This window comes from Megascapheus bottae, chromosome 19 (assembly GCF_031878675.1).
Source record: "Megascapheus bottae isolate mThoBot1 chromosome 19, mThoBot2.hap1, whole genome shotgun sequence".
NCBI lineage: Eukaryota > Metazoa > Chordata > Mammalia > Rodentia > Geomyidae > Megascapheus > Megascapheus bottae.
In genome coordinates this window covers 9,185,516-9,209,969 of record NC_143527.1, presented here as the reverse complement: position 1 = coordinate 9,209,969, position 24,454 = coordinate 9,185,516, and the positions used below count along the sequence as shown (strand labels likewise).

At 42.4% G+C, this 24,454-nt stretch overlaps 1 protein-coding gene across 1 annotated transcript in view; it reads left to right on the top strand.

The window, feature by feature from the left end:
• The window catches only part of Tnfrsf11a (TNF receptor superfamily member 11a), a 36,536-nt gene extending 27,116 nt beyond the window's left edge, over window positions 1-9,420 (top strand). The window contains exon 11 of the mRNA XM_090353607.1: window positions 9,092-9,420. Within this exon, the coding sequence (XP_090209733.1) occupies window positions 9,092-9,420 (329 nt within the window). The remainder of the gene's footprint in view (window positions 1-9,091) is intronic.
• The last annotated feature ends 15,034 nt before the right edge of the window (window positions 9,421-24,454 follow it).

Sequence of the window (24,454 nt, the reverse complement as noted above, 5' to 3'; positions counted from 1 at the left end):
GAAGGGATTCCCTCAAACTTCTTTTTTTTTTTTTTTTTTCTTTATTTTTTATTTTTTTAATTATTTTTTTATTGTAATTAGTAAAAGGGTTACATGATATTTGCCAGATAGAAGGTGCATTAATTCACATACATTGATACCCTTTCACACATCTTGGTACCCATTTCCCTCCCCCCCCACACCCCCCACCCGTCTTGGTTTTCCCCCCTTCCCTATCAAATTTCAAATATCCAAATACAAATAAATTCAATATATCAGATAACAAAGTGAGATACTATAACAATATGAGATAACCAAGGGACAGCAAAGGAGATGAGAGACAACATAGTACATTAAGGACAACAATCATTCATTATATGGCTTTTGTTTCAATATCCTGGAGGTCCTTTCAATTAGCTTCATACTATATGGCCTTGTGTATCAAGGTTTTGCTCTATTGCAGATCTCTGCTAGTAGAGCCCAAACCCTCAAACTTCTGATCGTGAAGTTTTATTTAAGGAGAAACTTAGGCCTCTTAAATCTCCACCAAAAAGCCTTTAAAAATTTAAGGAAAACCAACAATACAATTTGGAGGATTCTTAATTAATATTTGACTAGCATCTTGCTTCTGTACTAAATTAATGATGCAGTAAAGTGTCTCTTAATGCTTTATAGGCAAAGCCCCTTTTAGAATCACTATGCCTAATGTGTTTATAGGACTAGGAGAATAATTTATAATTTAGCATTATTATTATTATTATTATACGGATTTATTAGCACAACACTGCTTAAGTACAAACAACCCAGCAATGATATTATTATGACTCTTTTTCCTAAGGGTAAAACATCATTTATTCTGTGATTGTAGCTATAAAGGACTTTTTAACTGATGTGAACACTTCCTCTGGCTCTGAATAATGCTAGCCCTATCAGGGGTCAGAGTTCTCTCTGAGAATCTTCTTAAAGCTGTAGACAGTCTCTCCAGAAAAATTATTACATGTATGTATACTGTTTAAGAGGCTTTAGAGAATTAACCTTCCTTCTGTTCTTTCTTCCCTTCTTTCTTTCTCTTTTTTTTCTCTCTCTCCCTTCTCCTCTCCTCTTTACACACACACACACAAACACACACACATGCCTTGGGTTGGAAGGCATGCATCATGTGGTAGTGCCTGCTCTGTAAGTGCAAAGCCCAGAGTTCAAACTCCAGCACTCTTCTCGCCCCTACCCCCCAAAATCCCACATATGGGACAGCCTTAGGAGTGCCTTTTTTCTTGTCTTTTGATTTTTACAGCAGGTAGTGCTAGCAGCCATCACTATGCACTGAGATCTCTGCCTGGTGCACGGAGGCTGTTTGTTGTCAGGAGTGAGACTTCCAAGCTTATTTTCTCTAACAACAGGGCTTGGTTTCTGCCAGACTCTGAGATCTGATGCAAACCCAAAGATCCACTGGTGTACAAATTCTGTCCTCTCTGTCACTAGCCACCCCAGAAGAAGTTGAGGTGCTCTAGAATAGTTTCTGAGGAACCACTATGGTTTCCTTCCTCAAGAGGCTGGATTTTATTTTTAAGATTCTAAGGAATTTCCATGCCTAAAAAAGCAGGACCTGTTACTCATCTACATTAGTCAGTATCTCTTCTGCTGTATCTTTTCTTCCCTTAGTTCTGAAGATAGACTGATACTCCAGGTCGTGGGGAATACAGCAGAAGCTCAGCCTACAGCAGCAGCTGGCTCCCGGCGCCTCTGAGGGCCGGTGGCAGGCACTGGTTTTCAATATGACACTAGGGAGATGAGATTGGCCTCTGTGTAGAAAATGTAAGTGGTTCTTGGAAGAACACGGTTGGCCAAGTTTGAAAATATAGAATGAGAAGCCAAATTTTTGCTCTCCTGTCAGAGTTAAAACAAGTTGCCTTGTCTGTTTGCTATTATCTTTTGCTTCCCCAGCATGCACAGTGAGGCAGAAAGAGAAAGAATTAAACGTGTGTCATCAACTGAGCAGTGTTAATTTGCAAAAAGTTTACACTGCTTTTTTTGGTCTTTGTCTGGTGCTTAGCCATGCAAAATATCTGTGAGAGTCTGCCCGGGTGCTCTGTGCCAGCCAGCAAGCCAAATTAATTTTCGCCGGAGGAGAAGCAGCAGCCAGATTGATTTTTGAGCTGTGCTACTCTCTCCACAATTATTTCTTCATAATCAGGCCTTATGGTTTCTGGTCAATGTAACACATTCTTATTCTCTAAAGTGTGAAAGGGAATGGTGCTTGATTATGAAGCAAGACCCTAATCCTATTTTCAAAAGTACTATGCCCTCAGGAACAGAGGGAGATGATCTTTTCCTGTTATCATCATCATCCTTATTATTTTAATGTATCATTTGGTTTATTTAAACTTCTAAGTCGGGTAGTTTTTAAATGACAGCAAGAGGGAATTTCTGCCTCCATCATCAACATCGTAGAAGGAATGCCATCTACTAATTTATGTTTTGCTTTTAGCTAAGTATGATAAAGCATATATTCAATAGCTACATTGACCCTTAACCTTTAAGTTAGAATGGTGCTATAATAAAGATAAACATTCTTTGGCACTAAAAGCTCATGCATTATATCAAAATATACGAGCAATTTGTTTTTGCTGTTATTTTGCTTTATTTAGTCTTACATTCCTTTTTACTAAATCAATGGGCTCTTTTTGGAAGGGTCTGGTCCACTAGACTTTCTAAAGAATCATCCTTAGGCATGATTTAGAATGGAACTATTACATGTTTCCTTCTCTTATCATTGCATACCTCATTTCTTCCAAATGCCTGAAATGAAGTTTACATTTCCATAAAAAGGAAAGTCACATGAGAAGCATATGGGTTAAATATAAAATAAGTGATTTTTTTTAATTCCAAAAGAACCCCATGAAGCCTGGGTAAGATGAGTGTATTTGTGTATATTTTAAGTTCTGTTCTGTAGAAGAAAAATCTACATGACAATTTGGTGGTATTATCTGGCATAGTTCTTGTGTTTAATATTTATATGCTATGCACTTTAAATAACATAACATGTTTGGGGGGAGAAGAAAAGTGTTCATTACCTTGCTTAGAAATGTAAATTCTGTCAGGGATTGTGTTCTTACAGCTAAGCTCATTCTTTCTGACTGAGAAAAACAAGGTCCCTGGAGCCTGCTATTTACAGCCAGGATTTACAAAAGTATAAACATCTTTCTGATTATATTGGCACACATCGTTTGTTCACTGTTTCTGTTGATTTAGATACTATTTTTTCTTTTCTTTCTTTTCTTTTTTTTTTTTTTTGCCAGTCCTGGGGACTGAAGTCAGGCCTGAGCACTGGCCTTGGGCTTTCTCAAGGCTAGGGTTCTGCCACTTTGAGCCACAGCACCACTTCTGGCTTTTTCTATGTATGTGGTACCAAGGAATTGAACCCCAGTCTTTCTGTATGCTAGCCATATACTCTACCACTAGGCTAAACTCCTAGCCCTAGATACTATTTTTTAACACTCTCAGATGATCAGAGTTTTTTCTGCTTCAGACATTAAATATTAATGGTAAGTGAACTAATCCATTTTAAATATTCAAATTGCTAATTTCTTAAAAATCTCCATGTCCTGGTATTCACATCGTAAGTATAGGTAGTTCTCATACATCTTTCCCTCAGTTACACTGCATTCAGAGACCAAAAGACTATCCCCATATCCTGTGGATTCTAGTTTTAACAAGGAAATTGTAGATATTAGTTACCAGGCACTGAAGGCTTGATGTGTATTATTGTCTTAGTTACTTGCAGAATCTTTATGGGTGAGGAACTCACACAGCTCAGAAACAACAATGCCATGATTCAGATATCTGGTAGTAAAGCATGTGCCATCTCCACTTACATCCATGTGAATGCTGTTGGTTTCATTTTGCATTGGAGCACCATGCTGTGGAGAGTCACTGATGGTCCATAGCATAAAGAGAGCTGCTGCCTGGGGCCCTCGGTTATTTTAGCTTAGTGAGGGGCAGCATCAAGCCAGGCCAGATCCAGACATTTCTGCAGATGTGCAACAGGCAATTGTTCTGTGGCCTATAATAAAATCCCTCTCTCTTTCTCTCTCTGTCTCTCTCTCCCCTTCTCTCCCCCCCCCCCACCCCATCATCTCTGGAACTTTCTTTGGTAGAAAAACATGGAAAAAGCCATTTCTACCACAGACTCCCGACTTCATCTTTTTCTTTCTTTCTTTTTCAGTGAATTACACTTAGAATAGCTGCAAAGGGGCAGGCTTGAAGGTGAAAGCTGCCATGAAGGCAGCCTGGGAAGAAGAGTCAGGGGTGGGAAGAGGCTCTTGTTCTGTGTGGATTCCTGGACTAATTGTACCCATAAACTACTCATGCCTGTCCTCAGGTGATGACTTCAGGTTTTAGAGCAGTTTGGGGTTCCTAATTTTATAAAATTGGTGGAGGCAGGGCAAAACAATTTCCCACCTTCATACATGCCTCCCCTGTTACCAACATTCCCTACCAAAGTGGAAGCATTTGTTACAACAGTTTAGGTAAAGGTCCCCGCTGGCTGCTGTGGAGTCTGTGGCTTTTGACAAATGTGTGAAGATTTGCGTCCATCTACCATTGTGGTATCATATGGAGTGGTTTCACTGTCCTTAAAATCTGTGCTCTGACTCCGTTCTACCTTCTCCCTTCTCTCCTCTGACAATCATTGATTGTTTATTATGTTCATAATCTACTTGTCCAAAATACTGTTAGGTTTATATAGTAAGTAGCTTTTGTGAGATTGATTTATTTTTCTTAGCAGTACACATTTAAGGGCTGCCTTATCTTTTTGTGGCTCAATCATTTCTTTGGAGCACAAAATGCAATTCCATCATTAGGATGTTTCACAACATATCTGTTCATCTATTGCAGAACTCTTGACTCCTTCTAAATTATGACAACTATGAGTAAAATTGCCCTAAACATCCATGTGTAGATTTTTGTGTAGATATAACTTTTTACTGAATCAATACCAAAGAGTATTATTGCTTGATTGTATGAATGGTGACCCTATGTTTGGTTTTGTAAGAGGTTGCCAAATGTCCTCCAGAGTAGTGCCTGGCCAGAATTTTTTCATATACATAAATGTAATTTAAATATATCTTTTGGTGAGGTCTTCTCTTTGGTATTAAGGTCCATTGACCCATTTTTCTAAAAATTGGATAGTTTGTTTTCCTATTATTAAATTTTAAAATTTCATTCAACAATTCGAGTAATAGTCTTTATCAGATATGAATTTCTTTAATTTCCTTTCTTTTTTTCTTTTCTTTCTTTCTTCTTGGGGCCTGGGCACTGTCCCTGAGCTTTTGTGCAAAAGGCCAATGCTCTACCACATTGAACCACAGCTCTACTTGTGGTTTCTGGTGATTCACTGAAGACAAGAGTCCCAGGGACTTTCCTGCCCAGGCTGGCTTTGAACCTCAGACCTCAGCCTCCTGAGTAGCTGGGATCACAGGCATGAGCCTCAGCACCTTGCGAGTACTTTTTCCCAGTTTGTGACTTGTCCTTTTCTTCTCTTAATCCTTAGGCCTTTTTACACCATCTTGGGCAAGCCTCATCCAAACCATCTTTCTCCCTTTACATATACCCAAACCCACCACCAGCAAAGGAGAGATTCACCGTACCAGAGAATATTGGAAGGGATCCCTTGCTTCCATGTCCCTTCAGGGGCCTGGATCAATTGCAAAATTATTCAATGAAACAAAACAACACCACCACAAAGCACCATTTGATTATGCAGCTTGCCAATGTGGTGACCTGCTGGATGCTTTCATCCTTGACCTTGGCTGTCTCAGATTAGCTTATGGAACCACAAGAGTTCTTTCTTTTCTAAAACATAGAACTCAAATGCTAAGGAATTATTGCTTTCAGCAAGGATGTTTCAGGACTGAGCAATATTAAAAGATAAGAATATTACCAATTCATTCTGAGCCTTGATCTAATCTAGCACAACATTCAACTCACAACTGACTAGAGTGACAAGAAACTAGACTGAGGCATTCCGTGTAGATTGATATCGATGAGTGTTTTCACCAGAGGCAATCATGATGATGGACGATTTCAGAAGCTGGTTAGATTTCCAGAGGAAAATACACTTTTAATGTTTAAAACACAGAGATCCTCCGCCAAGACAGAGATGGAAAGGTTGCATAGTGCTGTCTGTTTCCTACAGGTCTGGATGTATCCTTGAGATTCTGTGGGCACTAATGTTGCTTGGTAAGAATTAATGTCATTGTTGTACTGGTGATCGGTTCTTTGCTATACCCCACGCATTTTCAAATCCAGCATCTTCTTTGACCCTTATAACATTCTGCTGGATATCCACATACTCCTTTGTTCATTTTATTTAACAAATCGGTACAATGTTCCTGTTCTACATGGCTACACACTGCCAAACTAGCCTGGCCTGATGATAATTGATGCCTCTTTTATAAGTGAACAGAGTTGTGGTGAGCAGTTGGTACTAAATTCTTTTTCACTGTTGAAGACACAGAAGAATAAGAATGGAGACCTTTTATACACCTGCTCCTTCTTTGAGGTCTCCATGTTTCTTACCCTCCTGTATGCAGGCATCACTCTAATCACCACTTTGCTCATCAGGGACCGAAACTTCCATGATGATACTAATGTCATTAGACTACATCTGAGTGAGTCTGGATTGAGATGAGCTGTAGAAAAAAGAAGACTGCCACTTAGTAGAGAGGGGAAAATAAACAACCTGTGATGCTCACGTGCAAAGCACCTTCAAACTAGTGTCTGTAATTCAGCTAGCGAGGCCTGGAGACAGCACTGAGAAAATTCTAGATTTGGAATGCCATTTCAATTATTTTTGTGATTGCTGTGAATACTCACTGGGTCTCTCCCTTTTAGCTCAGAGACTAACCCACCCTCTGCTTTCTTCCATGGAGGAAGTACACTGCTTTTAGGCTACCCTAGATGGTCTGGACCCCTCACCCTATGCTGTACCCCTGATCCCTCCCACTGAATGCAATGTCTGCAGGAATTCATGGGTGTTTCTAGGTGTGTGGGAAAAAAAAAACAAAATAAAAACAAAACAACAACAACAAAAAAAACCTGCAGCAGATCATGCAGGGGTTAACAGTGCACTGTGTGCTTCATTGATAGAATAGCAAAACTAATCGTTAATGATGTTGTTATAAAACCACAGGAGAGCTATGCCAAGAAAATTACTTCTGAGCAATAGAAAATTACTGTGTTGATTAAACAGATATGATAGGGCTTAAATTAGAATGTACAGGGTGTTTGCGTGGGTGTGTGTGAGGGAGATACTGAAGTTTTAGGCTTGCACTTTACCATTTGGACCACACCCCCAGTCCTTTTGTTAAAGTTATTTTTCAAGCTAGAGTCTCAGACTCTTTGCCTGGCATTAGAGTGAGCTCTTTGCCTTCTAAGTAGTATGTTTTCTCCATATCTGGCTTGTTTTTCAGATAACATCTCCCTAACTTTTGCCTTGGCTGGCCTCAAACCACACTCCTCCTATCTATATCCTTCAAGCAGCTGAGATCACAAGTGTACACGACCATCATATTATTTTCCCCCTAATTTCTCACTCTTCTCTAATGAATTTATCTTGGAAAAAACCCCCAAAACTTGGCATTTGACAAGAGAAGAAAGGTAAAGACATATTTCAAAGTAGGCCCCTAGCTTAAAGTACTGTGTATATTATGAGCACCTGCCAGTGTATTTTAAGGGCAATAGAGACTGTGCCGACTCATTGGAAAATAGAAATACTAGCTTACCTCCTTCATGTTGGTTGGGGAACTTTAAGATAAATAGATCCCTGAAACCACACATTTTTAATGATCTATGGGGAGAAACACCAAAAGACACAACCCTCCTTTTATGACTAGAAAATCCTTGGGTTTAGGTAGGCATTCACTGTGCCTCGTGTTGGCTTCTGTGGAGAGGCCCATGCTTATGTCTGCCCAAAGGAATTTTCTGTATGCCTCCAGGTGTTATAGTCAGCATCTAAAACATGGGGGAAAATGACTTCATATGGAGAAGTGACAGAAACTTTACTTCTATAAAATATTATTGAGACTGCGTCACAGTAGAGAAAAACTAAGGATGCTGAGAATCAAGGAGTCCTTGGACTGTTCCTGTCCCTTGTGATACTGAATGTTGGGGGAGTTCAGATCTTGTTGGGTTGGAGCTGTCATTTTCACAAGGGAAGCTTCTGGAACTTTGGTCTTTAAGACAGAAGAATCATCAGAAGTAACAGGTTTCCTAACATTTGTTGAACTTTCTATTTCTCCAAATGGTCTGGTAATGAAAGACTGGTTATTTCCAGCTGCTTGCAAAGAAATGATGACAGAATCCCAGGGGGGCTGGGACCCCAGTCAGGGTTTAGAAGGAAACAGTGATTTTCTCAGATCTTCCTCTTTTTAGTTTTCCGAGTCTTTTTTTTCCCCCTGAGTGTAGTTTGTTTTAAACAATTACTCTTGCTTAGCCTTTTTACCCGTGGCGGGTACTCTGCTATATTTCTGTTTATGGCTCTTTTTTTGCGGGTTAAATTGGAGGTAAGGGATCTTTCTTGACTGGCTAGGCTGGCTTTGAACTGAGATCCTTGCCTCTCACTGTGTAAAGTTATTCCTGAAGTGTTAACATCTGCTGGTACCTGACCTGAGTAATTTTACTTTTTTCTTAATAAATGTTAAGAAAGTGTATAAGCTTGTGCTTAGGATGAAGCTCAGTTGGCTCCATGATTTTCCCTCTCAGGAAGTAGGGAGAAATGAAAGCGCCCAGAGGCCTCAGATGCCAGAGTCTAGATAGACAGGAGGGTGGACTGGAGCCTGCCATGACGGTGGGCTAGCCCATTGGCTGGAGTTGCTGCGTAGAGAACACACACACACACACACACACACACACACACACACACACACACACACACACACACACACACACACACACACACACACAGTTCCTAACTTCTGGTCATCGTCTGTGGTGACTCTGTACCCAGGCACACTCTCCTGTGCGCTCCGTCCTTCTCTTCCTCCTTCGCCTCCTCCCTCCGGCCTCTGCCTCAGTGGGTCTCCCGGTCCTGATTCGACCTCTTGTTTCTCCGCAGGCACCGTGACGGGAAACAGCAACTCCACATTCATTTCCAGCGGGCAGGTGATGAACTTCAAGGGCGACATCATCGTGGTCTACGTGAGCCAGACCTCGCAGGAGGGCGCCACGGGCCCCGGGACAGGGCCAGGGCCAGGGACGGGGTCGGCGGGCCCAGAGCCGGAGCCGGAGCCCATGGCCTGCCCAGTGCAGGAGGAGACGCTGGGACACCCAGACTCGTTCGTGGGCCACAGGCCGCGCTTCCCGGACACCTGCGCAGGCTCCAAGCTGCCGGAGCCCGAGAAGGCCTCGCGGCCTGTGCAGGAGCAGGGCGCAGCCGAGGCCTGAGGGCGCCTCCCAGGGCCCCGCGCCCACCCGCAGACCTCCGGGCTCCTATCCTTCCGAGAGCGCATGGCCCTGCTGCGTCCACGCCTGTCACACCGGTGCACACCGGTGCGCACCAGGACGCACACCTGGATGCACACCTGAACGCACACCTGAACGCACATGTGGACGCACACCTGGACGCACAGGTGTGCGCCTGCCCCCCAGGCAGGGCCAAGGGGAGGAGTGAGGCCGTGCCGGCCACTCCCGTTCTCCTTCCTCCTGCCCTCGGTACACGGAGCAAAACGCCCTGACCCTTCTTCCCCACCCGCCTTGCTCTTCCCAGAAGAGGCTTGACTCCTTGGTCTCCACAGCCTCGGGGCCACCGCCCTCTCCCAGCACCTCCCATTCCTGGGAGGGACTCGGGGACTTTTGTTTCATGACCATCTTGTTCTGTTGAGCTCTACATCCCCTCCATATTTATATTTCACTTTTTTGGGGTAGTATGTGTCTTGTAACTTCTTCCTCTTCTCCACTTCCTCCTCCTGGACTGTTTAAGGGGTTTTCTAGCAAATGGTCTTAAAGGTGCCAGTCTCTTTCACATATTTTCTTCTGTGATCCCTCTGGATACAGTTGGGCTTTGATTTTCTTTTCCTTTTCTTCTTCTTGGGGCGTTGGTTTTGTTTTTTAAGCAGGGGCTCACCATGTAGCCCAGGCTGGCCTGGAATTCATGGTCCTCCGGCCTCCTCCTCCAGAGTGCTGGGATGACAGGTGTAAACCGACATACCTGGCTTGGGTCTTTCATTTTACGAAAAACATTCAGTGTACTTGCTTTTCTAAAAGGAAGAAAAAGGGAATTCCCTTCTTTTGATTTTTCTACTTATTGGTGGTACTGCGGATGGAGCACAGGGCCTTGCCCTTTGCTGGGCAGACACGCTACCACTCAAGGATTCACCCCCAACCCCCTCTGGCTTTTGTTTGTTTTGGTGCCAGTACTAGGGCCTGATCTCAGAGCCTGGACACTGTCCCTTAAGCCTTTGTGTTCCAGTTTGTGCTCTACCACTTGAGCTACAGCTCCAATTCCAGGTTTTTTTTGGTGGTTAGTAGGAGCTAAGAGTCTCACAGACTTTTCTGCCTGGGGGATTGGCTTTTAACCCCAGTTTTCAGATCTCAGCCTCCTCAGTAGCTAGGATTACAGGTATGTAGATTCTTGAACATGAAGTTCAGTGTGTGACCTTGTCTACTCCTCGGTTTATTCATCCTCACTGACAGGCAGCAAGTACTTGGCAACTAAATCACACAAAATGCAAATTTCTGCAATTGGACATTTTACTTCTTGATGTTTCTCTGGAAAGGATGTAGGAAAAGAGTAGGATATAGAGCCAGGCCACATATAAAGTAAAAGGAAGGTGCCAAGGAAGTTGATAAATAAGGAACAAAGTTTCCTAGGTAAGAACGCCATGAATCTGACTAGGCATCAAGCTGTCTTTGTAAGCATTCGTTGTGCATTCTGCCATTGGACCTTACAGACATAAAAAGCATTTCTCCTACCTTTCAGCTCATTTGAATTACAAATTAAATCCTCACACTGCAGATATAAGAAAATGCTCATCGGACAGGTTCTCCTGGCCTTGGCCATCTTGCCAGGAAACAACAGATAAGACTGAAAGAAAGCACTTGGGTGGAATTATCTACTGTGTCCAGTGAGCACTAGTTCTCACTAAGGACCAGTGAAACGTTCACTTTTCTGAAGCAAATTAAAAATAATTTTTGCACATCTGGCATGTTTTGAGAGTGCTAAAAAGTGGTCATTGTACAGACTTCAGGCCATTAACACCCCGCTGAGGAGAATGGCAGCCTCACTGGTTTCTTGTTCGAGGCTGTACTTTTCCTGGAAATGGTGGTAGTAGTATGTGACTGTGATTTTTTAAAACAAGGTCAGAGGACAGCTCTGGAGTTTATATGATCCAGCAGTGTTGCAGTGATTGGAATGCTGCTATGTTCTTTTGTGTGTGTACATGTGTGTGTGCTGGCACTGGAGCTTGAACTCAGGTGTACTTTTGTGTGTGTTTTTTTTTTCCAGTCAAAGCTGGAGCTCTACACTTGAGTCACTCCTTCACTTTCAGTTTGTTACTGTTGAGTCTCAGAGACTTTTCTGCCCGGTTTGACTTTGAAGCACAATCCTCAGATATCAGCCTCCTGAGGTGAGGACCACCTGTTCTGATTTTATTTAACATCCATCCAAAGAGGGATGTTAGAAAAATAAAAGAAGTCATTCTACCTTTTGATGTGTGAATAATAGTCAAACGGATGAAATTAGAGCTTACAAAATCAGATGTAGAGCTAACAATGCAACCTTCCTCTGTGACTATCTTCAGCTCCCCGAGACTGCCTTGCTTTTCACTTATCGTTCTATAAAAAGGCAACAACGATCATTTATCATGGTTTCCCTATTCCGAGACAGCAAAAGGATATGGCAGCAAAGTTCTAGTGTCTTGGCTACTTCAATCAAAGGTGCTACGTGAGCACATTAAGAATCTGCTTGCAGAAGGGATAACGGGATTCCCATGCGGATCTCTACAAATTCTGCCTTGTTCCAAAGTCAATTAAACGATGGGGAATAAATAGCAAGTCTAGGCCTGTGTCTTTATGTTATGGAGCTATAGGTGACAAATGAAAGTGGAATGAATGAAAGCCATAATAAAAAATATTGGCGGGACATTCAATGAAGAGATTATTAAACATATTTGACCATAAAACATTATTTTCATAGCTTCTTAAAACAGGGCTCATGATTCAGTTATGGTCTAACTTATTCCTAATCACAAGGGTGTACTGTGGGGTGGGGGTCCATCCAGTGTTTGTTTTATTGTAATATTGATTGATTGATTGATTGATTACAACAGAATTGTGAGAATTAACATTTCTTCAAGGATGTGTCTGATGTTGACCTCATAATTATTTAAATACAGTCAGATTATCAAGTTAAAGGGAAATAGAGTGAAATATTTCCTAGCTACATTTAACTTGGCTACCACAAGAAGGAAGAATAAATTTCTCTTTAGTATGAATGTGAGATGAGGAATCTTTCTGTCATGTCAGGGAAAGAAGGATTCTTGCTAACAGGGACTTAATAAAAAAAACTTTTACTCCTAGAGCCGGTGGCTCACACCTGTAATCCTAGCTACTTAGGAGGCTAAGATCTGAGGATCGTGGTTCAAAGCCAGACTGGGCACCAAAGTCTGTGAGACTCATCTCCAGTTAACCAGCAGAAAACTGGAAGTGCTGTAGCTCAAGTGGTAGAGCACTAGCCTTGAGCTGAAGAGCTCAGGGACAGCACCCAGGCCCAGAGTTCAAGTCCCACAACCAACCCAAAACAAAACAAAACAACAACAAAAAACCCTGTTACTTATTTAGCTCACAGTTGTATGAATGGATTGACTTGGGGGTTGCTATGCCCTGTCCAGCTGGTTCTGGCTCTCTCCCCTACTTGCAGTAATTGGCTGCATTAGGCTGGGCTAGCCTGAGCTCTTCTAGTCAGATGCTTTATCCTTCCAGCTATTGAGCTGGGCTAGTTTTCATGTGGTGTCAGGGCCTTGCCAGAGCAAGTGGAAATATACGAGGTTTCTTGAGGCCTATGCTCTTACTGATATACTTGGCTTACCACATTCTATTGGCCAAAGGAGTTGTAAGGCAGCCTAGATTCAAGAGGTGGGGAAATACCCCTTCCCATGGGCAGAGAGGTAGAGTGACATTGGTGAAGGGAAGAGGGTCTGTCTACCAGAGGGGCATCATTTGGCATAAAAGTTATCTGGGGACACCAGGAATATTTCCATCCTCTGATAATCAAGTATCTCTTTCTCTGGAGACTAAATTCTTTTGCTATCTAATATCATGGCTACCTCCAATGGGAGAGATTCCCACTCTCATACTTAACCATCTAAATCCCTTCCAGAGCAAATGGAGATGACTTGGGAATTGGGCCTATAGTATTTCCTCCACATCCTGTTAACACACACACACAAACTGAAGCATGTCTCCTGTAAAATCATGACAACTGGAGAAGTTCAAGGAACCTAGTACACCAGAGGACAAACCTCTCATCCAACAAACAAGCTCTTTTTATGGGCAAAAAAAGGGTGAGATGGAACCAACAGCCCTGTTTTCGGTAGAAGAATTATGGTGGCAAAATGGTGGTACTGGAGACTCATACATCCACTGTGGGATGATGTAGGGAGCTGCTGTGATTTGTATAACCTGATCAGGGGAGAGGTGATAAACTTTCTGGTCCCTGCACTGTGTTGTTGAGTCGTTACTTCCGTTTACAAGACTTTTAATATTTCGACCTTTGGTTACTTTGAGAGAAGAGCTGAAGAAGGCTGGAAAGCCAGGAGGTGGGGAAGACAGGACAGTGTTCATTCCAGGGCACTAAGATGGCTGATGGGAAGGGTTGTCTCAGGATTCCTGGCCAGTGAACAGGCTGCCTCGAAATTACTACAGCCTTGGAGAAAAGGGTGGGATCTGAAAGTGGAGACAGGCAGAAGGAACACAGCCAGCACCCTGATGGCCACCCTGCCCACGGACAGTGAAAACCCTGGAGAACTCTCCCAGAAGCTCTGCCAAGAAGGTACCACTCCTCACAAAACAACCCCTTGTCCCCCAAGGTCAGAGCCAGGACAGTAGGACACCTACATGGCCTCAGATTGGCCCTCATCAGCCTGCTACAGTCACGTGAGTTTTCTTATGAGTCCAATTTTCTCCCTCCCTCCCTACTTCCACAGTATCTTGACCCCAGGATAAGGCTGAAAATTCCTGGCTGGCCAGTGTGTCTTTTCTCCATTCCTTTAGTAAAACTATCACACAGAAATGCTTCCTCCCCATCTTCCCTCCCTTTCCCCTGCAAAAAGTACTTTAAGACAAGATTACCAATAACATAAAATACAAAGATTACAAATTACAGGCCTTGTGATTCTGGGCAAGGAGTGGGTGATGTTACACTCTTTCTCTATGGAATGGAACAAGTAGAAGATTCTCAGTCAGCATGGCCCTGTCCTTTGGGACTTATGTACAGCAGGCTGGCTTCTTTATTTTCCTCCTGTCAATAGAGAGAACACTACAGAGGCCTTGCGTGAGGAGGGTACAGGGTAGGTACAACCAGTTTCTAAACGCACTGGCCGGAGGGACCCAACTCAGACACATCATTTTCCTTCTGTCTCTGACAATTGTCCCTTTTTAGACATAGCCACTATCCCAACCTCTTGTTGTCTCAGTGTAATTGTGGATAAGTGTACCCTTAAGTTATGTCTTTCCCCGCCTTTCATTATTCAGTTAAAACATTTTACTACCGATATCCCTGTTACCCAATCAGCAGCTAGAATAGTAATTGGTCCTATGCTCAAGAGGTATTTTTAAACACGTAAATGAATTGTAGTTTCACTGACAGGAAGTGTTCCACTTCCTTAATGCTACTTGGAAAGAATGTAAAGATTCCTGTGCTCTGGGGGAAAACCAAAGCCATATTTAGAACAATGGCAACCTTGGATTGGCCTCATTTCCCTTCTAGGAAATGGCTTGTTTTTGTTTAAAGTTATCTGTCTCTATAATATGTTATCTGCTTTAGAATGAGGCACAGCTAATTCAGCATAATGAGTTGCCCCAATTCCTCTCATTGTGCAAACTCCCTGATTTGGTGTCCCAGTCAGTATAGACATGCTACAAACTAATTTTAAATAATTAGCATTGGTGTAAATGAAACAAAATTAGAGAATTAGCTGGCAATAAAAATAATGCTAGAAATCAGTATAAAGACGAAAACATCTTGAATTGCTCATCCTCTTTGGAAAATCAAAGCTGAAGCTGGAAATGGAAAATCACATGAAAATGTATTTAGCAGTATGTGACAAGGAAGGACTTAAAGGACAGCTGATCAGCAGGACTCTTCAACCCTCCCCTAGGGAGCCAAGTGAACAAAACACTAGGGGTCAAATCAACACTTTACAAAGGAAAGAGTCTGCAGTGAAGAGTTTAGCTAGTTGCCCCTAACATAATAGTTAGGTGTGTGACTCACTGAGAAGACTGGAATCTAGGGCTTTAGTCTCTCTAGAATGACTTCTAGATATATCTCTTGGGTCTTCAGTACTGAAGAGGTTACACAGGGAATAAGAAGCCACCATTTTCCTAGCCAACTGGAACCACCCAAGCTCCTAAAAGCTGAAAGTCAAAAGATAGCTGAGTAAGAAAGCTGAAATATTTTTTACTACATCCTCCAACATTCCAGCAAAACTGTGTCCTCAGTCATTGACCCCAAATAAGAGAGAACAGTATGAAGACAAGGTAGAACAGACACCAACCAAGTGACAACTATGTGCTAATTCTTATGCTAGGGTCTATTTCATGACTGTCAAATGTAATCTTATCAACTCTCTTAGGAAAGAAATACAATCTCCCACAATTCCTTAAGGCTAGGGAAATCAAGGGGCAAAGAGTCAAAGGTAACTCTTGGTCAAAGTTTCATTGCATCTCTCTGACTCTGAAGTTCTTCCAATTATAGACTAGAGAGCACCCACCCATCTGCCCTCCCCGCAAAAACCTGGCTCTTACCAGGGTTACCAGGAAAAAACAGGGTGCCCAATTAAAATTCCAGGTAAACAGAACATTTTTTTTTACAATTTGTATGTACTTAATATTTCAGGAAACCTTTGTATAAACTAAAAACAATTCATTGCTTATCTGATATCCAGACATAACTGAACAGTCTGTATTTTCACTTGCTAGATCCAGCCACCTAGCTTTCATTGATGCCTTCTGGCCACACGATGGAGATGTCCAGTATTCTGACATTTGTTCTTTCTTATGAAATCATTTACATAGATTATTTAGCTGCTGTTTTCTTGGTGGGAGGAAGGGGGGGCTTTATGGAAGGAGTCTGAGCACACTCATGTGTGAACAAATAACAAGCCTTTCCTTCTTTAAGAGATCGAAAAACACTGGGTTGGATAGGTACATTTCCATGCAGCTTAGGTCTGGAACTCCAAAATTCATTTCCTACAGTCATAGTCCTTGAGCCATTTATCTTTTGGACAGAGTTGCTGCAAATTGTAATCCCCTTACAGAGTCTAGAGCAATATTAAATGAGCAAGGATCATGAGAACACCTGCAGAAAACATTGCCATCAATCTATGGGAACTTAGATACTGCAATCTCTCTAGAGACAACTGGTAGACCCCCTTCCTATAGGATGATGAGATCCACTTGCTCCCTTCTCCTTCATGTCCCTTTCTATTCTGCAACAATTCTGTTATTTCTCAGAGCAATGGTGGGGGAGCACTTCTCACCCTCCTCCCTGCTCAGCCCTCCACCACAGGTCTCCGCACAAGGCCATCAGCTCCACAGATCTCCCTGCTTTTCTAGGTGAACCTGAGCAGGATGGGGTTTATTTCCCACAGAAAGGAGTGATGCCATCCATCACCTTTAGAATAGGGAGGCACGGTAATAAATATCCTCTCTCACAAACAAGCCTGGCCACTGCCCTGCTGATCTGCCTTCATGGCCTCTCCATTGTGCATGGCCTCTCCAGGATGCTGGCCAACCCCACCCATCCTGCCACAAAATCCCAGCTCCTGTCATCACAGCCCCAGCATGCATGTACACACATACCTCTTCCTGAGAAGGAAAGAAGAGCTGTGAAAGGACAGAGAAGTCCTCTGACAGGAACTGAGGAGCAGTTAGAGGCCCACTGACATGGACAGAGACTAGTCTTCATGGTTCCTCCTAGAAACTACCGAGGAAAGAAAGTGCTTTGGAGACAGAAACACTAATTTCCTAAGCAACCTGCCCTAAGCAGCATGCCCCAAACATGCATGCCCTAAATATGCACTCACTTTGCCACAACCTCTAGAAGCTGAGTACATCCCACAACTGTATTTTTTAAACTCAATCATAGTCCTGAGATTTGTGTTTTACTTTCAAGAGAGAATCTGGTTTTTTCTCTGCATCAGCCTATACTGCACTATTTTTCTTTTCTTTTTTGTTTTCCTGGCCAGTCCTGGGGCTTGAACTCAGGACCAGGCACTGTCCTTGGACAGGTTTTGTTCAAGGCTAGTGCCCTGCTACTTGAGCCTCACTGCCACTGCCAGCTTTTTCTGTGTATGTAGTACTGAGGAATTGAACCCAGGGCTTCATGCATGCTAGGTGAGCACTCTACCACTAGGCCACATTCCCAGCCCTAGACTGCACTATTTCTATGTGTAATTCTTGACTAAGTCAGGATGACAGGTATGCATCACATGTCCAGCTTTTTCTCTTGCAATCTCAAAAACTTGTTGCTTAGGCTGGCCTTTAACCATCATCTTCCCTCTTTCTGTCTGCAGAACAGGTAGGATTACAGACATGAACCCACCATGCGTGCCTGGCCGAGTGTACCTTTTCTTTGGTGGAGGGGATAACTAGGATTTGAACTCAGGACCTTATGCTTGTTAAGGGTACAGGTACTCTGTGCCTAGTGGAGCCTGGATCCTCCTTTTGTGCTTCCCTTTGTTGCTGAGATGACAGGCATGTGCCACTGGTGCCCAGCCATTGGTTGAAATGGAGTCTTGAAAACTTTTATGCCCAGTCTGGTTTAGAGCCACAGTCTCCAGATTTTGCTTCCCAAGTAGGCTTGAAACACCAGGCCCATCTTATTTTTTTCTTTTTAAAATAATAATTTTACTTAGATGTTACATAAAATTGTCACATACTTTAAAATTCATCTACTTAACAGTTATTACTTAATTTTTGTATATTCATACAACCATCACCAACTTCAGTTTCTGAACTGGAAAAAGAAAGCCTGCATCCACTAGCAAGCATTCTACATTTTCCTTCAACCTGCTTGGGTAATCACTAATCCTTCTGACCTGTTCCAAGAATTCCATACAAAGGAAAGCAAACGGAACTATACAATACATAGTATTTTGTGCTGTCTTCTTTTCGCCTAATTTTTACATGTAGATCCATGCATATATTTAATTTCTTTTCGTTGCCATCCTTTATGTATGTGTGTAGGTAGATAAGTAGGTATTTAAAGACAGGATCTTGCCTAACATGTTAGCACAGGCTGGTCTTCAATTTACGATATTACTGCCTTGCCCTCCTAAATATGGGACTCCAGGCGTGTCTTGTTAATGAGGTGGTAGTGAAATGCTGTGAAACGCCCAAATCTGATTGTGACTACCCCCTATTATATTCCTCCATCCATCACTTTTTATTTGTTTTTATTTTTTGCTGCTCTGAGCTTTCGTCCACTCACGTAGAAAGTTTCCAGTGGGATCTCAGGGGAATGGCTGGGTTTATATGCCTGGGTTCCTGCAGGGACCCCATGCTGCACTCCTAGTATCAAGTCCACTGCTAGAAATTTAGCAAACCCTCACCTTGTATTCGTAATTGGCATCATTATCATTGTCCCTGCATTATAGATCCGGAAGAGCCTGTGCTCTCAGCTGGCCTGTGCCACAGGTCAGGTGATCCTCTGGATTTCACGGCTGAGCGGGTGAGGTAGACGGATGTGCTGCATGATCCCATCCATGTTTTTCCATGTTACTTACATGAAACCATGAGAAGCTTTCCCAAAATCCACATGCTAGAACTATGAGCTCCCCTTATCTATTAATCTACTAGTAATCTCATAAAAGGAAAAAGTAGTTAGTTTGGTGTCATGTGTTCTCAATATTCTTGCCCAGGGCTGATTTAAAAAAAAAAAAGCTTAATGACAGATTCTAATCTTTATCCAGGAATAAACATTAACTTGTCTCTACCTTTCTTGGCTTTTCCCAAAGCATTAAGTTGGACTCTTTTGGCCTGTCATTCCTCTCTCCTGGCCCAGATTCAGATCCTATTCAAGTCATAGCTCCTGGCTCTGGAGTCTCACCTGAGCTTTGTGAGTCCTGCATTATCTCAGGCATTTATCAGGATGTTCAAGCCCACAGGCTCCTTCCTCTCTGCTTTCAGAGCCTTCTAAGCTTCTTTCTGTTATACCTTTCCCAGTAGGAAGATCCGTTCCCTAACTGAGAACAAAAGCATTATTGACTATTTCTGAGTAGCTCTGTATTCTTTCTTTGGGCAGGTGTTTACTGAGCACTCTTGTCAAGCCCTGGAGTCTGCTTCCTGGTTCCCTGGCTCTCCCAGGTCAATAAAGCCCTCAGGTGGATCCCTCAACTTTCACAAGCCCTGAGTCCTGTAGTACTGAGAGTTTCATCTGGTGCTGCTTAAAGCCCCAGCTCCCTCTCTTGAGGATGTCTGCATGGCTGGCTTATAGAACCATTTGCCGTGGGCACTACTGTGGAATCATGTTGCATGAGGGAGTCTTCCTCATTTCTCTTGTGGGGGTTCTAGAGATTGTCTAGCTGCTCTTCTTAGCTGCCCCTCCTGCCAGTCCCTCTCATCCCACTCGGGCTGTGTGGGAAGAAGCTCAGCAAAACATCTCTCTGTCCAATCCAACTCTAAATATGATGAGGAACATTTCTGAAGTTGTCTGAACTACTCTAGCCCTGCTTAGGGCAGCAAAACAAACCAGAGGGTTAAAAAAAATAGCGGAATGATTCTGAAAATCTGTTACATTAGAGACCATAAGAGTGACTCCTGAAACCTACTGGGTCACAATTAACAATGGTTCTGGTCTTTCTCACTCACCCTGCAGACCCAGAAAGTTGTCTCTTCCATCCTCCCTTTCCTGTGCATTTGTAATGTAGGTTTTCCTGCCTCCCTCCCCTATTTTTATCTGGCCCTTCTTGGGTTGTGTGAAATATACCAATATTAGAGCAGTTCGACTACACATCAGAAATAACTCCAAATCCAATAACTTCTATCTTCCCAGAGAAGTACTCACTCCATAGGTATCTCTTCCCAGTTGTGTGCCTGCCACTCATTTGAGAGTTCACCTAGCATGGACAGGATATCTGCCAAGGCCAGCTCTAGGCCACCTGATTACTATTCATATTCTAACACACACTCACACACACACACTCTCAACTATTGCTTTCACAATCATCGTGGTCTGTACAGTCACTATGACATTGGATTGGTGTTCCTAGGGGAAATATAGAATTAAGTTCCTATGAACTTTTGGTCACACTATCTTTCATGACTACTGACCTCTGGTAGTTAGCACTAGAACTCATTCCTGAGTAAAGGTTATCTAGCACACATACTTTCTTCAAAAAAACCAAACAAACCTCACAGACTTCTTGAACTTTGAAACATATAGTCACATTTTATGTAGAGGCCTTTTGATATAGCAAAATCACTGACAAAAATGTGGCACTGAATGGGTAAAAACTAAAAGACACTCATTGATTAGAAGTAAACAAGGAAAAGCATCCCTTTGTTTGACCTAAGTAGGAACATTCAGATTGGGCGACTGAAATTTTTGTTCACTCTATATGCTGCAATTGACACAAAAGAACTGCCACTCCTGGCTTTGGGGTTACAACTGCATTTTTTTGTGTGTGCCAAGAGCCAATGACTCATGCCTGTAGTCCTAGCTACTGAGGAGGTTGAGATCTGAGTATCACACTTTGAAGCCATCCCAGACAGAAAAGACTGTGCAACTCTTATCCTCACTTAAGAAACAAAAAGCTTGGGGCCGGGAGTTTGGCCTAGTGGTAGAGTGCTTGCCTAGCATGCATGAAGACCCGGATTCGATTCCTCAGTACCCCACATACATAGCAAAAAGCCGGAAGTGGTGCTGAGGCTCAAGTGGTAGAATGCTAGCCTTGAGAAAGTCTAAGGACAGTGCTCAAGCCCTGAGCTCAATCTCAGGACTGGCAGAAAAAAAGTCTATGAGACTCTTATCTTCAATTAACCACCAGAAAACCAGAAGTGGCACTGTGGCTCAAGTGGTAGAGCACTAGATTTGAGCTGAAGAGCTCAGGGACAGCGCCCAGGCACAGAGTTCAAGCCCCATAACTAACAAAAAAAAAGAAAGAAAAAAGAAAAGAAACAAAAAGCTGAAAGCGCAGTTGCAGCTCAAGTGGAAGAGTGCCAGCCTTGAGCAAAAAAAGCTAAGCAGCAGCTCAAGTCCCTGAGATTAAGCCCCCAGTTCAAGCCATGAAAAGAAACTAACAAGAGCAACTAAACAAATGTATTTTTGCAAACAGGAAAATTTATAAATATGGAATCTGAGAGTAAGAAACACACACACACACACACACACACACACACACGAGCATGCACACAACTTCTGGGACAGTTATCATCTTCAGTGGTCATGATGTGAGCTGGCATTTGGTTCATCAATGCATGCACCAAGCCTAGCACACAGCCAACCCTGGACACTCTCAATAAATATTTGTTAAATAAATAAATAAACCAGCGAACACAAATTATGAAGTCAATTATGCACTGGCAAAATGAATATAAAGCATGTATCTCCACCCCTTGTAGATAGTCTATATAGATTAGATATCCTTATACAATTACTAAGATGATTTTATAGAGACCCATCACACCTTCACTTTATAAAGGTACATAGTAACTTTTACTACGATGATTGTTAAATCAGCCTCTACACTTATGGAGATGCAAGCCATAGTGTCTATTGTATATAAGTGGGTGGTTGATTTGAGAAGTATCTACAATCTCTGTGGGGTTTTCTTTTTTTACTTTAAAGAAAGTATAGAGAATCACCATAATGAATACATTTATCTACAGGCCCACTTATCTGTTTTTTTACTCATTAGCTCCCTGGTGACTGTTCCATAGCCATTTGGATCCAAAAGGGGAACCCCAAAAGGGGAAGATGAGCTCATTAATGCATTTTGTGAAGTCTAAGATCTTTTGGAGAGAAAACAGGCATATCACCACCTAGTGGTTAAAATCAAGATGTGAAAACATTGAAATGGATGTGGGCCATTGGGCTTCCATCTGTGTACCTGAACCTGGCTTTCTTTTCTTGCAAGTTTTGTGTGGAGGAGAAAAGACTGGTCAAGCAAACATCATCAACATTTGGAGTCATAAACCCAGTTTTAAATTACAAAATGTTAGAAATCTATGACATTTAGGGTGATCCTTGGCTCAGCTTCCTCTTCTGTGAAATAAGAATAGTGACATCAAGTCAGGTGGCGTGGCTCCTATCTGTAATCCCAGCCCTCAGAAGGCTGAAGTCCAGTGGATTACAATTTGAAGTCAGCCCAGGCAGAAAAGTCTAAGTTTCTATCTAACCAACCAAATGCTGGGCTGCAGGTGTGGCTAAAGTGGTAAAGCACCTGCCTGGCAAGTATGGAATCCCGAGTTCAAATCTTAGTACCATCAAATATTTCCACTACTACTACTACTATTACTATTGCTAATGATACTAAGTTTGGTTTAAAGATTAAGTAATATATCAAGCCAATTAGCACAATTAGTGATTGACACCTAAGAAGGTAGTCAGTAAGTAACAAGTATTATTTTTGTGCCTATTTTAAAAACAAGAGGGAAAGAATTTTCATGAGAACAGTACTTAAATATTGCATATCTGCTTGAGTTATCAGTAACAAGGTGATACAGATTGTAAAAAGCATCAATAACCAACATGTTATATGCATTAGTGAAATAAGATCTATTCAATGATTTAGGGACTAGATAATGTGGTTTTTAAAATGACATTTGGGGCATGGAAACAGGAAGATCATAGTGCAAGTCCAGCCTGGGAAAGATTTAGCATGACCTCATTTCAAAGTCAATTGAAGTATTACACACCTATAATTCCAGACAGAGCAGGGAGGATCATGGTTCAAGGCCAGTCCAGGCAAAGTCAGAGCAAGAGAGATACTCTCTGAAAACAAACTAAAAGCAAAAGGACTAGCAGCATGGCTCAAGCGGTACAGGGGTGGCCTTGCAAATATGAGATACAGAGCTCAATCCACAGCATAAAAAATACTTAAAAAGACAAGCCCTGGGGAAAAATCACTCAGAGGAAAGTCTGCCCATTTCAAGTTGATGCTCCAGTTAGATAGCAATGCATATTGTTAAGAAGGCCATCGTGGCCGGGAGTCTGGCCTAGTGGTTAAAGTGCTGGCCTAGCATGCACGAAGACCCGGGTTCGATTCCTCGGTACCACATACATAGAAAAAAGCCAGAAGTGGTGCTGAGACTCAAGTGGTAGAGCTCTAGCCTTGAGAAAGTCCAAGGACAGTGCTCAGGCCCTGAGCTCAAGCCCAGGACTGGCAAAAAAAAAAAAAAAAAAAAAAAAAGAAGGCCATCGTTATTTTTTCCATGCACATTAAAAACAAAAGACTGAGTTAGTAACATATGAACTAGAAGGCTCTCCAATAAATAATAGGCCCTTATTGCCTTTCTATGGAAAAGAGTCATATTTAAAATAGACTTCTAGAGTTGGGGGCATGGTCTAACTGGTAAAGCACTTGCCACATTAGCACGAGGACTTGAGATTAAACAAGATTTATTTAATAATAAGCTATATATAGATATATGCAGTATGCATGCTATTTATATGTGCAATATCAAGCATTACTAACACAGGTATATGTATGGGAATGTGGGAATCCCGCCTTCTAACTGGCATTGAACTTGTAGAGTTTGCCTGTCATTGTCCCTTCCTGTTTCTTATAGGTTGAATGTGTCTGCTAAAAGCTCCGTAAGTTGTGACCTCTGGTTTCCATAAATGTGACCCGCTGTGGAAACAGGAGTTTTGTTGATGTCATGGAGATATAGATTCAGATGGAGTAGGGTAGGGTGACGCCCAAGCCAACATGACTAGTGTCATAGGAAGAGAGGAAACGTCTTTAGGCTGTGGGGCTTCACCTGTAGTCCTAGCCATTTAAGAATGTGAGGTCTGAGCATCATGATTTAAAGCCAGCCCAGGCAGGAGTCCACAAGACTTGAAGCTTCCATTGAACACCACATAGGCTAGAAGGAGCGCTGTGGCTCAAATAGTAAAGAGCCAGCCTTGAGCAAAAAAGCAAAGTGACAGTGCTCAGACCCTGAGTTCAAGCCCCAGAACTGGAGAAAAAAAAAGAGTAGAAATGAGATGCAGGACCTGCGCAGACAGACAGGAAGGAAAGTGATAGGAAGACATGCAGAA